Here is a 16351-nt window from a genome sequence, read left to right on the forward strand (position 1 = left end):
TTATGAAGTACATCATGCATATTTTTTCATGCTGCATCTTACTCATGCATCTTCATCTGGATAGCATTTGGGTGCTTGCTTCCCTGTTCAAGAAAGAAAAACTCGGCCATCCTAAATCAGCTAAAACCAAACCAAAACAAAAAAATGGCCACTTGTTGACTTCCTTGATTTGCAGCAAATGAACTAGCAAAGAACACAGCTTCTGACGGACAGACTGATTTCAGTAAGTGAAGGAAGGCTTGTCCGTGCAGAGGTGTTACAGAACAATTGCTGTATCTGACTCATTGTGCATTGGTGCAGAACCTGATTGATTTTTAAACCAAATCATTGGATTTTCAGTTACTGTCAGGTTTTGGAAAGGTAGTTACTGTCCTAGTAAGTGCCTGTCATTTCTAGAATACGTTCTTAGTATGCTTCTGGTTGTCACTTTAGCTAGTAAAATAACCCTACATAAATTCATGGGAGGCTCCATCTCCCACTGATATGAATGATGTGTTCCAGGGTCATTTTTAAAAATGGTGTTGCTTAAAAAATAAAATGAAATTAAAAGCTGCAAGGGGCTAAGAACGCTCATTTTCTATCCTAGGTTGATAGTTCTTATACCCATTAAAGCACGTATACTTTTCTGTGTGTTTTCAGAGCACTTCAAGGACTGAGCTTGGCTGCCAGCTTTCAGGGTTTATTCAGTCCTCACTGGAGGGCAATCAGTGGATTCAGATAATCACTCAGAGAGTAGTAGATAGGGAACATTACTAGAGCAAAAGGGGATTCAGCAGGAATAGCTTGAGATAAGGTACCCAAAGAAGACCACGTTCAGCATATCTGCTGTTAATAATGCTGTTATGGACCCTTTGCATATGCTGTCACACAGTACTGATCGGCCATGGGAATGTCTTTTGGCTGGGACTGCTTGGATGCTGGCACTGAAGGGAGTTTTCTGTATCCCTTTGGTATCCCTTTGGCCATGGTGTCTTGAAGGCTGCATGAGTAATTCATCTGTCATGTGGCTGCTGGTCCTGCTGCAACCCCAGCCCACCCACATACATGACTTCAGGTGCCAAAGTTAGGTTTTTCAATTAGGAGGCTACTGTCAGGGGTTCCTATTGCAGTTAATGGAGACAGATGCTTTCAGAGTATTCAAAGACTCAGAAATGACCTAGATATGTGGAGTCTAGTGCATCTCCTCTTTCCAACACTATCCTTCTTCATTATTGTTATTAATGCCTTCCATATTCATTATAATGAAGAACATTGGCAAAGGTGAGGAATGTGTACATACGTTTTTGGCAACTTCTGAGCTTCTGTTCATTGTTTCATAGCTTTCTCAAACCTCTGTGCATTAAAGTATCTTTTTCTTTATGACTTTTAATAATATAAGATAATTATTAAAACTTTTTACAGGAAATACAGGTACATTGATTATCTTCTAAGACTGCTGTTGTTGGAGAGGATCAAAAATCTTCCTGCTGATTGTGGTAGTTGATTTTGTGATAGCTACTGGTGACTTTGAGGCCTCAGTTTAAGGCTGTACTGGTCAAGAAACTTCGAGAAAGCTGCATAAGTACAGATTTACCTCTAGATTTTAGGGCGCCCACCATCAGGAGGAATTCTGTATAGCAACAGAGCAAGAGGTTGCCAGAACGTACTGCATTGTGTGATCTATTGGCCTTGTACAGCTTTTAAACATTCATTCCCACACTTCAATTTTTAGTGTCTCTTGCTGCCTTAATTAGGGCTAGCTGTAATGCTCTTTGTGCCACAACAACAACAAAAAGATTTTAGAGAGGATCTAGAGAGTCAGGCAATTTATTTGTAAATTATTGCCAGTACTTAATATTTCAGTGTCTGGCTGTCATGTCAGTGTCATGCATGTATGTGCATGCTTTTTGGCTGAGTGAACAATTTTAACTAGCTGTCTAAAGACACAGACTATTATCTTTTGAACATTTTTAAAAGATTAGGTTTCACAGTGACGAGATAACCACCAGAGAATCCAAAGCTATTGAAAAAAATAACACGGTGTCTCTTCCAACATTCTTCAAAGTACATGTGCTGCTGCTGAAAGGATGCAGATGATGGAAAGAAACGAAGGAAATATGCAGGGGAGAGGGGGGTTTGGAAGACTACAAAAATCAAGAACAGATGTACATTGGTGTGCTTGTTAACAAATCCGATAAGTAACATATCAATGAAGCGTGTGTAAAGTATCAGCATGTGGTATACTGTAGATATATGTTAAGAAATATACCTGATGCAAACGAATCTGATGGGAAAGTTGTTTTCTTATTGGAAAAAGGCAGAGCAATGTACCTGGAAGGCAAGGATGATCTTTGAGAAATAACAGCACTTCAGGAGAACGAAAAGCTGTGCAACCTTCTGTTGGCCCAATCAGTTTTCTTGAATGCTTTATCACTGCTTTTGTGATGAGGCCTTCTCGTGGAAACAAAACCTTTTAAAGGGAACCTGCTGGGCTATCTTGGCCATCTCATTGCCAACGCAGAGATGTTTGTTACAAGTGATTTTTTTGTGGGCAGTTGATAAAATCTTGAACACTGTGGCACTATTTCTTTTGAAGACACAATTGTACGTGTAAAATAAAAACCTTCTGATTTCTGTAAGGGAAGATTTTCCAACTGCAATTAGCCCTACTTTGGTATTGTGTTATTTACATCATTACCTTGGCATTGTAAGGCTTTTTTTTTTTTTTTTGCCTTTGACAATGTTTAAACTCTGTTAAGCATTTTGCTAACCCTTCTCACCGACCTGTCTCCGGCAGAAAACACGGTGGTTACTTGGCAACTCTGCTGGAGGAGAGAGCGCTGCTCCCCAGTGCGCAGCTAGTGCTAGTTAACTTGGCACTAAATCAGGAATTGCAAGTCTTCATTAAACGTGAAGAAGTTGAGACCTTTCACTGCTTTTATTTCCTAAATGCAGGATGGGTGTTCTGAAAAATGATGGGAAAATTAGTTAACTTGTTTGTGAAAATTACTTTGAGGTTGTTTACCTAAAAACATATAGTTCATCCTAGGCTAATATTTCTGCCATGCTCAACTTTTTTCTTCTGACAAACATTTTTTCAATTACTGAACAATTACACAGCAGTACTTGAAGCAGGTTGTGTAATGTATTTCAGTAATTCTGAACTACAGGTCATACAGTTCAATGTTGTTAACTTTGCCTAAGGCCTTAATTCAGCTCCCAATATATAGGCTTTTAAAGTGCTATTTGAGATGCCAGAAGGATCTGACATCCACTCAGATCTGACAGGTATGACACAAGATGAGTGATCTAGACTCATCTTTAACAGAGGGAGGCCAAGGAGATCCCCCAGGGGATCTCAGGTGGCACCAGGTGCTTACATTTGACCCTGAGAAGGTTAGAAGAACTGTCTCTGTTCCTAGCTGAAGGAAGGAGGCTTCTCACCTGCCTATTTTTCATCACCTGTATGTCCAGCCATAGGTACCAAGGTAAAATGCTTAAAGCTAAACAGTATGAATGCCCCTTGTCTGCTTCATTAGTGTTTCATTTCATTCTAATGTGATTTCAGCATCCGATATCTCAGTTTACAAGCATTGGAAAGAGGTATAATGTCATTTGGGATATCTGCACATCTTCACTTTAGAAAACATTGGCTTCTAAAACTCATTTACAAGAGCAAGTACCAAAATTACATTAAAATGTGTGTGGCTGTTTAGGAATAATAAAATAAGGTTCTTGCTCTGGTTTGTGATTATAGACTATAAAACTGTTACTGGTGGCTTAGTCTGCTAGCATCTGTCTGAGTACAGCTTTAGAAAGAGAAGTTTAGGGACTGGATAACGAGGAACTAAACTTGGAAATTAAAGTTTGAGAGAGTTGGGTTTTCCTCAGTTACCAGTTTCATAATCAAAGGAACCCATCCCGCTTTTTTATCTCCTCAACCAGCAACCATGTGGCCCATAGTCATATAATCCTCAAACAATTCCTCCTCCTTCAGGGCCTTTGAGGTCTCCTGTAGCTACTTAGGCATCGGATTAATGTGGACTTCAGAATGAAGAAGAGGTGAAACGCCCAAACCTTTTCTGAGCCAACAAAGAAAGAACAGAGCTATGACCAGAAGAAAGCAAGGGGCCAGAAAACCTCAGAGAAACTGCTGCTATACCAGAGAAGGACTTTTTTCTCGACCAAGCTAACATTTTCTTCTTCTGACTACAAAGCATCATACTAGTTATTTAATAAAAAAAAAATATTTTGTCTACATTATACATATAGAGTAAAGATTTAAAATTACAAATTCATAAAAGCATTTGTGACACTGGTAACTAACCTACCTTATTTTATTCTCTTAAGAGTAGAGTTATTTTAGAAGACTTCCTTCTTTGTTATTACACTGCTCTATTGTTCAGTGTTATTTTCCTTCAAGTGGCTCTTGAAGTCATTGGAGGACCTGTACAGGTCATTTGCAGAGGGGAAAAGTTTCTGAAATACTGTTGTTGGAACTTGCTTTAGTAAGATATTCAGGTATATAAATTAATAAGATGTTGTGAAGATTTTTTTGGACAGTAATCTCAAATTATCTTCCTTCAGAACAAACCACCCAACCAAATAAAAGCCCTAAAACCATTTAATCTGATTTTTGCCAAATGTTCTGTTTACAGATTGGTCCTTTTTAGAGGCTAGTTAATTTTTAAAAAAATCTTATAAAATTGAATTATTCAACTTTCATATAATTTAGAAATAAACTTGATAAATTGAAGAAATAGCAGAAAGGAAAAAAAAACTCTACCTCAGCTCACTAAGATGATGAAGTTGAAGTTTTATTCCTAAATGAATCTTCACATCCATTAAATAGTCCTTTTTGTGTGGTTTTGATTCATTTTTACTATAAAGCCACAAGCTATTTATTTTTATTATGCAATTGTGTCACTGTAATGGAAGGAAAATGATTTTTGATCTGCCCTAGGTAATTTCAGCCAAAAAACGATGGAAATATTAAGAGCATTGATACTAGTTCTCTCATTTTTGCTAATACCAGTATTAAACCATTTTTACTGAAAAGCAGAATGGCTGCCAAAAGAGATTGAATGGGCAAGAGTCAAATGTGGTTTATTTAAATGAAGGGTGTTTGGCAAAAGTTCATGTAAATGTTAGCAAATCAGCCACAAAATGGAAGACCTTTAGCAAGCTATTGAATTTTTGTGCTAACTGACAATGTAGTGCATTACAAAAAAAAAAAGTTTATTGTCCAATTGAAACACTCTTTAGTCAATGGAAATAGATGAATAATTAAATTGATTGTTCACCCCCTTCAGTCAATGTTGTGATACATGGCATCTCCTATATTATTTGACATATTGCAGTCATACAACTTCATTGCCAGTACTGGTTGTTGAGGAATAACCAGCTGCAGAACTATGCTCCTCCTAGGTGAGGCACAAATGCAAAGGCAGGTGGAAAGGGGAAAACAAGGAATGATATATCTTCTAATCTGTATATTTCTGACATACTCTTGATTCTTGCTGTTTCATTTATGATGGTATTATCATGCATGCTCCTTCTCTGAGTCATTTTTCTTTGACTAAAGCTGAAGAGGATCGTTCCCAGGGTCACAGGTTCCTAGTTTTCATTAGGATGGCTTAATTCAGAGCTTCAAAAGGCAAATTGAAGCCTATTTACAGTTACATATATGTTGTCCAAAACGTGCAGCATGTTGTCTCCAGCATAAACAGTATTTGATGACAGCTTGTCTACAGCTACAGAACTAGAATTGTGACATGATCAGGTCATTAACAGCAGAACACAGCGAAGTAATTTTTATGTGAAGGTAAGCACTTGAATGGGAATTATGTTCACAGCTATATGTAGATGCTAGTAGTGAGTTAACCAGTGAACTTGATTTTAAGTCCATTGAGCTGTCTTTTAAACTGAAAACCCACTTTTTTTTACCAGTAATAAAAATGTAAGGCACTAGCACCTTTTACAATGGATGTAACCTTCAGATGTATTGACTTAGTCCCGTGTTGATCAAAAATCTTGTCTGCGATCCTGTACCTATATTATTTAGGAACTTTTATTTATGTTGGAGATAGTTATGAGTCCCTTCAGTTTTAGATGGTCTTCTCAAAATTACCTTTCTCTCCATGAGCAAAGAAATATTTTCTCTTCTGTTCATAAATGGCTCTGTTCACATCCATGCAGAACATTTATTCTGTGCATGTGCATAATTTGAGAAACTACTGACTTTTAAAAAGCACAATCTGTAAATTAAATTATACCCTAATTATGTTAGAGATGCTGTTACCAGGTTGAGTCTTCAACTGCATTATTAAGATTTTACAAGAAGATTATCAAGGTTTTTATGAGAAGACAAAAAAAATTTTTTTTGAAGGAGTGGAGAAGGAAAGGATAAGATTTACTGCTTTACTCTTTCCCAAATGGGAGCAGATAGCCCATAAAGCAAACAATAGAAATCCAGCGCTCGGTGATTTTTATTGAAACACCATATTATTGAAAGCTCTCCCTCAATATATTCTTTTAAAGCCAACAAATAGACCTGTGATCCAAACACCTGTTGCACCCATCCCCATTCTGTGTTCTTCCAGGTGGTCTCAGTAAATGACCTGAAATTTTAGTCATCTACAGCAACCTAATAATTACAGCTATTAAAAAATAATAATAATAATTTCAAAGTGCATAGAAGTCTAGAAATGCTGTGGAACATGGTATTAGCATAATGTTGGGCAAACTTCATGCTTCAGAAAACGAGCTTTGATAGGGGCAGTTATCTAGGTTTATTGTAGACTTTGTTTTATGTCATCTGTTGCTTTTTCATTGTTATTACTTTACCCCTTTCTAGCCAAATTGATATTTCCCCTTTCTCTCCTGCTTTCACTCTTGGCTGTCTTAATAATACCCAAGCACTGTTCATGCCTTTCCTCCTTCATCAGACTTTCAGCTGCACTGGGCCTGGGTACTGCGTGGTCTCTTCTGGAAACAATTAGCTGTTTTTTTTACTGATGTCCTTTGTGACACTTTGTTTTCCTTTGTTCTGAGTATTGGATAGACAACTTAAAGTCAATCAGGTCCTGTTTCAGGTATGAGCCTGAAGTCCATTATCACGAGTTAGCACTGAACTTGACAAGGTGCTTTAAAAAGCTTATATGTAGCTATGTCATAAATACCTATATTTCTGCCTATTAACAGGTGTAGTCTTTTTTTCCTTTTTCTGTTGACAGTTGTTGACAAGAATGATAGGATTTGTAGCATTTAAAATTCATATTATTATGCATTTCTATTATAGGGGACAGTCTCATGTGCATATAGCTTAAATAATGTGAGAAGAAAGTATCATGTGTTGTACATTAACTATGAATGAAATATGTGGAAAATGTTCCCTGAAAGAGCAGCATTCAGAATCTGAATGATTAACATTTTCATTTATTATCTCCAATGTGGCTGTGAGGAGCTCAGATAACTGTGGAATGGAAGTCTGCCTGATTCCCTTGTGGTGGCAGATCCTAGAGCCTGTGCTCGCGTCTGTTCAAAGAGTTATTAATTCACTTAACAATGCATCTTAGTGCAAGGGAAAGCTGACAACACCGCTTTCAGCTTGGAAATGAATTGTGACTTCTTTGAGGCTGTATCCTATCATAACTAGTGGTCAAGTGCTGCTGCTGGGTCAAGTGGTTGAAAGCCGGTGTTGCAGCCAGAAGGCTGTGAACACTACCAGCGCTACTGGTCTGGTAGCGAGTCGTACATGTTGCTGACATCTCTTTTGTTTCTTTTCCCCATTTTAGCTGCAGTATTGAAATACGAAAACAACGTTATGAATATCAGGCAGTTCAACTGCTCCCCGCATCCGTATTGGCTTCCAAATTTCATGGATGTGTTTACCTGGTCCTTGCCATTTGTGGGTGAGAAAGGTATGTAAATTTGCTGTGTTCATAGAAGCTGCAGAATGGTTTGCAAGTCACTGTGCATGTGGCCTAGTTTATTTGAACTGACAAGAATAATTTGAAGATAGATCATTTGCTTTTGAGGACAAATTGGAAGAAACAGGCCATAGGGACAAGCAATTACCAATGGTTAATCACACTTGTCATGTTTTTGATTTCCACTTTTTCCAGGCTATGATATTGTTTCTGCAGTGGAAATAGATTTTTATGTCATTGCAGGCCAGAGGTGAATTCACTGAATAAAATTCTTACTGCTTGTTACTTTATAAGCTTTTGGGAATTCCCATGGATGTTGTCCACTGCTTGAAGGACAGCACATCAGACTTCACTACATCATGGTTACAGCCTTAGCTCGCTGACCTGTCTCAATAAGATGATGATGGGTTGCTTTTTCATCAGTAAATACAGAGCTGGTGATGCTAAGACCTGCTCTGGTTTACTGTTCCTTGAGAGCAGAGGGATGTCCAGAAGGAAAATCTGCTTCTCAGCCCTGTCTCCACCCAGAGCGTATGGTGCCTCAGAGGACTCGCCCTAAAACATAGTGGATGTTTTATTGAAACATGATGCTCCTGATCTTGCCTGAAGACGACTTCATGCTATGAATGGCAAGCACATAAAAGGCATGAAGAAAACTTTAGTCTAACATATTAAATGAATACATAGTGCAAACTGCTTAAACTCCAAGTCATTTTATTCAAGGCCTGAGATGAGACTTGCTTTGATCCATCCATTATAGTATGTTGCTGCAACAGCAATTACTGCCAGAAAACTATAATAAACTCATAAAAGCTGCTTGGAAAAATAGTTCTCTCTTAATAAGCAACTGTGGAAGTACAGCCAGCTATGGCTCTTACCTGCAGTCATGACCAGCTTTGTTTGCAGCTACTCTTTTGTACTAGGAAAGCTGCTGGTGACATGCCTGAGGCCTCTGTGAACAGAACAGACAGAACAGATAGACAATAAAGCGGGGATTAACGAAGAAGAGACAGCTGTTTCCACTAATGGAGACGTTACATAATCCATGCTGATGCATGTTTCAGACTTGTGAGGCAGATAAAACGCTTTCATTTTGTTCGGCCATAAATTCAGTCAGGCCCTGTTCTTAGGACAAGCCTGTTCTCATGACACACTGCAGTTCTGTGACATGCTCTGTAAGATCATTTCCCATAGGTGGCCTCCTCAGTTGAGGCTGCAGAATGGATAGTCAAGATTCAGTGAGATCCCAAGGCCATGAACACTCCTTTTTGGTCTTTTTTTCTTTTTTTTCCCCGTCTTCTCAGCAGTCATTCTTGCCAATTGCTTGGAAACTTTGAAGCCCCAAGAAGGGAAAGAGGAAGTAAAATTAGTGTTTTCCCTTTTTCTGCAAAACAAAACTCACTGGGTGTAAGAGTCGATGTTCTACACAGCTTTTTATTTATTTCTTTTATAGATTTTTTTTATTCCTCAAAGGCCAACCAAGGTAGGAAGCAGTTAGTAACACTGGTCAATGTTAGTGTGGAAAGTCTTTCCACTAATACTGTCAAAGGAAAATGTTAAATCTTTCACTAATTTAGGAAAAATCTGGCTTTGCCCTGCCCTTCAAATGTTTCAAACATCATAGTTGTCACAGAAGAGAATTTTAACAAACACTTGATTTAAAAAATTAAATTTTCAGCCTGTGTAGCTAGTGCAAGTCTAGACATTCCGGGTAACAGTTTTAATGGTGCTTACTACATGTAGATGTAGTGGAGTTTTTATCAATTTGCTAATGATTTTACATTTTACCTCATAACTTTGGCTTTTGATCTCTGAATTCCATTTATTTGATTGTGATTTTTTTTCCCTGCTGTTCTCACTCTGTGTGCTCTCTGGTTCACATCTCACTCTTGCCATTTCCAAATGGGCTGGGATTAGGGGTAGCCTGATGCTGATCTTTGCATGCCCGAGTTGCAAAGTAAGCAAGCTGAACATATTCTGAATTTACCAATAATGACATTTGTATTGGTGCTATTTGTCCTAGATTTCTAGGGATGCTGTCCCTTTATAGATATCTCAAAAGGTTTAATATTTTTTGAACAAAAACTACAGTGTCTAAAACCTCTGTAGAAATGAAAGCTTCTGGACATCCTTCTTGCTGTAACTTTTTGATTTGGATTGATATTCCATTTGCTATGCAGGGAATTCAAATCCTACTGCAATGTAGCAGCAAGAGAAGAGCAGTCAATTCTAACTTGACTGAAAATCAAAAATTGACAGAGGGGGAGAAAACAAAAGTTAGGTACTTGGTTGGCAGTTGCAAAAAGAGAGATTGTAAACACTTCTTTAGAAAAAAAAATCATTTGTTGCAGTGATTGGTATATTTGCAACAATTTTTATGTAAAATTATACAGACTGCCCTTTTAAAAACTACACCAGACAGTTCATGCTTATATTACTACATGCATAAAATAAGGTCCATGTTTAAAAAGCGAGTGCCATTTGTGTACTGAATTTTCATTAACGCTACTACAGCTAGAGTTTGCTCTCTGACTGACCAGGGAAGCCTGACATCAACATCTTGCATTTTGTTTTCTATTTCAGTGACAGAGATGCTGGTAAATGTGCTGAACATCTGCTCAGATGATGAATTAGGGACAGAGGAAGATGGTTTTGATGGTAAGAGCCTCCTGCCATTGGTTGAGATTGTTCGCCTTGAAACTACTTTAAAAGGTTTATTTACTAACCCTGGGATAATTTTCTGGGTCCCGTTTAAGTTCTGTGCTGCTGAAAGCAACTGTTGTGCTGGACTCCAATGGATTTACTTACTGCATGTGTTGGAAAGAATTAATGGAAATTTTGCCCTGTTCTAACCCTAGCCAAAAGTACAAATCTTTCCTTGGTCTCACTCCTTTGGTTTTGATTTTAAAAAATAAAATAAAATAAAAATTTGCCCTCCATGAAATCTCGGTTGTGATGTCATGAGGGGATACGGTGTTGATTTTATGCATAATATGCCAGCAATTCCTATAGAAAATATAATTATATCAATGAAATTATCTTTTTACGATAAAATCAGCTTCTTGCAGAGCTCATTCCAAAATGTAGATGCTGTACCTTTGGAAGAATTGTACTTGAAATATTTTGTTCGTCACATCTTTTAATGCACTTGTGTATTTAAAAGGCTTTAAGAATCCATTTAATCAATAAAAATCAACCTGTACAGATGCAGAGAATGTTCTGACCTGACATTTCTGCTACGAAGAAAGGAACGTTCACTTCTGTTATCACTTGGGCTGGAATTTATATGATGATAAGTTGCCATGTTCCTGTTGGTTTGATGGTAAAGGACACTTTATATCTTGCAATTTGGAATTTCTTGGAAGTAAATTTATTTCATTAGCCATTACTTACTCTTGCACAGCTTAACAGAAAATTGCAGCTCTCCAGAATATTCCTTTTCAATTGAGCAAAACTGGAAAAAAAAAAAACCATGCATCGCTGCTGTTCTTACTATGGATGCTTTCAATATTTAAAAAATAAAAATCTAGAGAACAGGAATTTATTTAGGTTTTAATATGGAAAAATAGGACTACCAAGCAACCACTAGAAATATTTTCATGATGTCTGTAGGTAGAATGATAGAATGGGGAGAATGAAAAGCTATCAAGTAAGACAAATATTTAATGAAATTATAATTAATAATTAAAAGTTCCCTCTCAGAGCCTTTATTCTTAATCTTTAGAAGAGGAAGTTAAATCATGGATTTTGACATGTTTCCTTTATGATGGGAAGGAAGGATACGGATTATAGCACTTTGCATTTACTCTGAAAAGCCAATTGGATTCCCCTGTTCTGTAGCCGCCACAGTGTGGACGTGAACAATTATCTTGCAGGACTTGGGACAAAGACTGGATTTACTGAAACCAGTAATCAGTGCAAAGAAGAAAACACCTGTTTGAATATTGTGCCTGAATTTTTTCTCATGAAATTTAGATAAGTAGCTACTGTGTAATTAAAGCAGTGTGTGAAACAGCACAGAGGCATACAATGAGTAAAAACTGTGTCAAATTAAATACAGTAGCAGGAATACCATGTGCTTAAAATCCTTGGCTCAAGAAAGCACTTAAGCATGGGCTGAAATTTCACTGAATTCATTGCCAAAGCAAAGGTTTTATGGGAAGGATTTTTAAATCACTTCAGCATTGGCCTAACATTTTCTCTTAAAGTTGTGCTATAAACTTCCATTGACACTGAACAGAGCATACGTAGGCCAGTGGCTGTAGACCTTTTCTGAAATTTTACTGCCTCATCGTTCCTATGCCTAGGTTACAGCTCAGCAGCAGGTTTTCAAACCCACGGCCACAAACGAAGAGGCATTAGGGGTCTTTCAGGACAGATGCTCTTGTGGCGGATAATTCTGCAGTGACCATGAGAGGAGTTCTCCCCAGCTGCAGGAGGGCTCTGTGTTTCCTGTGTATTTTCCTCGCTGTGTGCTGTGAGGAGTGTGAACCAGCTGTCTCCCAGTGAGTTTTGCCATGGCACGCTTCCAGGCGTGGAGTTTGCAGCATTACAGGTGCCTAAGCAGGAACGCAGGCTGAAATCCCCTTGGCTTGCATGTGTGTATACTCCATAATTATATCCAGCAGTGTTAAAATTTCTAGATGAGGAATAATTAAACCGTTCCTGGTACTGTAAAGCTAATACCGTTGTCTAAATCTACTTCAAGATTTTTTGGTATGAATGCTTTCTCTGTGTAAAACATAATTTTAAGAAAGTTATTAGCAGTGTCTTCCTCTTTAGGATGTGCAGCTAAAACCGCAGTTGATGTACATTCATGTCTGTATCCCCAGATAATCCCCTTACAGCTCTAAAGTGGAATCTGTGGCAGCGGTGCTGCAGCTTGTAGAGCGTGTACTCTTGTTCCTCCAGCCCACTGGGAGCACTGGGCCTGTGGGGACTGTACACATGGGAGAGACTGAAGGATTCAGGCATAAAAGTAAATTTGAGAGTTGATTTAAATTTAAATAGAGGCTGATATCTGTAATGACTTCCCAGTGCATTCTGATTTATTTTCTGTACAACAAAGGAAAATTATCTTTCTCTCAGAGGTAGTTATTTCCTCTTTTTTTTCCTCATTTTTATTTTTTTATTTATTTATACTTAGAGCATTGCCTTTTAGGGGGAGAAAGTACAAGGTGTTTTATTTGTGTTCTTGGTGAAGCAAACTGGAATGATTATCGGTTTAAAACTTCCTGTAAGGGCGGTGTGTTGACTGTCTTGTAGTGGTTCAACATTTCCACTATTCTTTCACAATTTCTGTCCACCTTCCTTGGAGGACTGCAGCAGCACAGTCCTGCTCACCACTGACATTTTTCTTTAGCAGTATTTCCCGTAGAAGGAAATGCCTGATACCTGCAACAGCAGATGCATTTTGTTTGATGGAATGATTCTTTAAAATCAATGAGTATTTTTGCAACATCTGTAGCTTTCAGGGCTCGCTGCTGATTTCCTTTCTCTCCTTGCAGTTTGAACATGCCCTGACCTGGGTTCCCACATGTAGTAAGAATGATCCATCGCTATGGTTTGCACTGATCATTCATTTGTTATCTTCTCTTACACTTCCTTGCCCTCTGTCTTCCCCTCTCACTCACTTTCCCTTTCAAAACAAAGCCCCATCAGTACTGCCTGACCTCACTGCATGGTGTTTGTGAGCCTTTTTTTTTTTATATATATCTTTTTGTTCCAAGTCATGCATGTTGCATCTAGCCATGAGCAGGATGCCCAACAGCATGTATTCCTTTCTTTTTCCCTGTGTTTTTTTTGTTTTTTGTTTTTTTTTTTTGCTTAAGGAGATATATCGTGGGGATATGATCAGTTTGTTAGAGGTGGTTTCTGTGTATGTTTAGCAGAAGAGAACCTAAATAGTGATTGCAGTGCCCTTTAGACCATATCTCCCTGGTGGCCTGCATTGGCCTTTTGGTTTCACTTGCTTTAAAAATGAGAGGTTATGGTACGTTAAATTTTCTCATCTCTGATAGCTTCCTCTTGCTGTACCTTTTCTTTCCTGTTCACTACGGTGGTTGCAACATAATCGGATCCAGTAAAAAATGTCTTAGGTGAACATTAGCTAGTGGTTTGTGCATCAAACGTATTGCTTAGCAACAGGAGCTACAAATACTTGTATCCAGCCAGCATGTAGTCAGAATCCTGGTTTATTTTAATTAGTAACATTTCTGGCCTCATGCATTTGATTGAAAAACGAAGCTGCTAATTAAAAGTGTGCAATAATGTAATAGACAACTTGACACAAATGCTCTCCTTGCTTTGTATGCATCGCTGTCATGATTTGGCATAAAGGCACTTCTAAATTACCTGCGTTAATTTCTGTATTGCCTTCAACATCGTAGCTCACAGCCTTCTTGCGGAAAAAGCTACTGGCATAACACTAGGTGCAGCATTTATTCCTCGGTTGGAACACAGCTTCCGCAGCAAAGTGCTGTAGTCTGAGACTAAACTGAATTACCATGTCAAACGTGTGCTGTTGATCGTAACCTGGTTCCAATATGAACAGCAGCACGTGAGTTTCCACAGGTCTTCAGTGCAATAAACTACACCCAGGAAAGCTCTGCAGCAACTAACACGGAGACTGATCAACTAAAAGTCAAGCCTTTGTCTTTAGGTCATGGTCACTTACCAATGCCTTGATCAGAGCGTTCATGATGCTAGCTAGGCAGACAGGATAGACTTAGCTTTTGAATAAGTTAATTTTTAGCTAGGAAAGACAAGGAGGTTATTTTTCACTGTATTACTCTTGTTCTTCCTGCAAAGCAGCAACGTTGGGCAGCAATGCATACCTCCCCTCTGTGAATTAGTAGCAGAGGGGCATTTTAATGGCATTTTTATTTTTTCCTGGTGGGGTCTAGTTGTTCCATACCCAAAATCTTTTTCACAACAGCCAATACAGCACATCGGTGTGCTCCGCATTTGAACCGGCCTAGTAGTATGCACTAGACAACCCATGTCCCCAAAACACTTCTTATGGTGGAATTGTGCCAGGGCTCTGAGGGTTGCTCTCATCTTGCTCTCAAAAATAGCTGATTTTAAAATGCAGTACCTTGTAGCCGCTTGGATTTGCTAACTGTAAGCTGCTGGATGATTCTGACAAATGCATGGGTACCCTAGGTAACACTGATTTTGGTAGAGGCAGCATACGTCTGTGATAGTAAGCAATTCTTTCGGATATCAGATGTAAATAAACTGGAAGAATCAGCTTGATCACTCTAAGAAAAAGAGGCGTCATCAGGCAGGCACACCCCCAAATGGAGTGTGGGATGAGGGATGGAGATCTTTTAATATCTGCTGTTTTTGAGAAGTGATTGAGCCTTATCAAAGCAGCTGCAATAATGTAGAAGAAAATATGCATTCAAGAGATCATAGCACCAAGGCTAAGCTTACACGCTGATCTGCCTGCATGTTAGTTTCCTACAAATCTACTAACAAGTCTTTAACCTGAAAACGGTTGTTTATTTTTTTTCTTTTTTCCCCATAGTTCTCAATCTGTTTCTTTCCTTTTGGATGTTCCCTGCCTAACTTGTTTCTTTTCTGTTTTTCAGACTTTACTTAAACATTGCGTTTCCATTGATGTTGTCAAATGTTCTTTATTATTTTTTGTTTTCATTCTGCAAACATCACTGATCTTTTTCTTTCCCCCCCTTTGGAATTCATAAGAAGATCCCATTTATGCACAGAAGAAAGGTATTAAATTGGAAGGCTTAAGTTTAATTAATTTGCTTTCATATCATTTTCCTAATGCTTAATTAGATCATACATAATATATTAGGATATCATTGAGAGATTTATTTTTTGTTGTTTTTTAATCAGTATTATCTATCCATTCAATCCTACCTCTCAGAATATTTTCAGAGTTTACCGTCTTTTTTCATTGTTCTACTTCTTAATCTGAAGGTCTAAATTACATTTTACCTAAGTCCTACATATCCAGCTTGCAAAATACTTGCTTAGATGCTACAAATCTGAGCTCCAATAGAACTTGTTAAATTTCTGAAGTAAGGTTCAAAGCTTTTATTCTACATCCCCCCCCATATTTGTCCAATTTTAACCGTGATTGTGTTCATAACACTTTTTTGCTTTGTTTATTTTAGTTCTCTTCATGCAAATAGGGTTTAAGGTATTGAAAGAATAGTTTGTTTTTAAAAGTATATATGGGGATATTCGACAATGTTTGCCGACATGAAAATTAACCATTTTACCCATAGTCAGTTCTCAAGTTATGACCTATTTACTTTCATATACATGTATGTTTAAGTGTAGCTGAAGTAATTCATAAAGATTTTCCATAATGGTGAATTTCCGAATATGAAAATAGAGTAGACGCACTTGAAACATGAGTCTAAGTTTTGTGTATATATAATTAGGGAATCCAGATATTATCAGGTTAG

At 37.9% G+C, this 16351-nt stretch overlaps 1 protein-coding gene across 3 annotated transcripts in view; it reads left to right on the top strand.

Moving 5' to 3' along the window:
* The window catches only part of PPP3CA (protein phosphatase 3 catalytic subunit alpha), a 197717-nt gene that overhangs the window by 166371 nt on the left and 14995 nt on the right, over nt 1-16351 (top strand). For all 3 annotated transcript variants that reach the window (XM_040554881.1, XM_040554880.1, XM_040554882.1), the window contains exons 9-10: nt 7776-7901; nt 10494-10568. In XM_040554881.1, coding sequence (XP_040410815.1) covers nt 7776-7901; nt 10494-10568 — 201 coding nt within the window. The remainder of the gene's footprint in view (nt 1-7775; nt 7902-10493; nt 10569-16351) is intronic.

The sequence above is a fragment of the Cygnus olor genome, chromosome 4, assembly GCF_009769625.2.
Source record: "Cygnus olor isolate bCygOlo1 chromosome 4, bCygOlo1.pri.v2, whole genome shotgun sequence".
NCBI lineage: Eukaryota > Metazoa > Chordata > Aves > Anseriformes > Anatidae > Cygnus > Cygnus olor.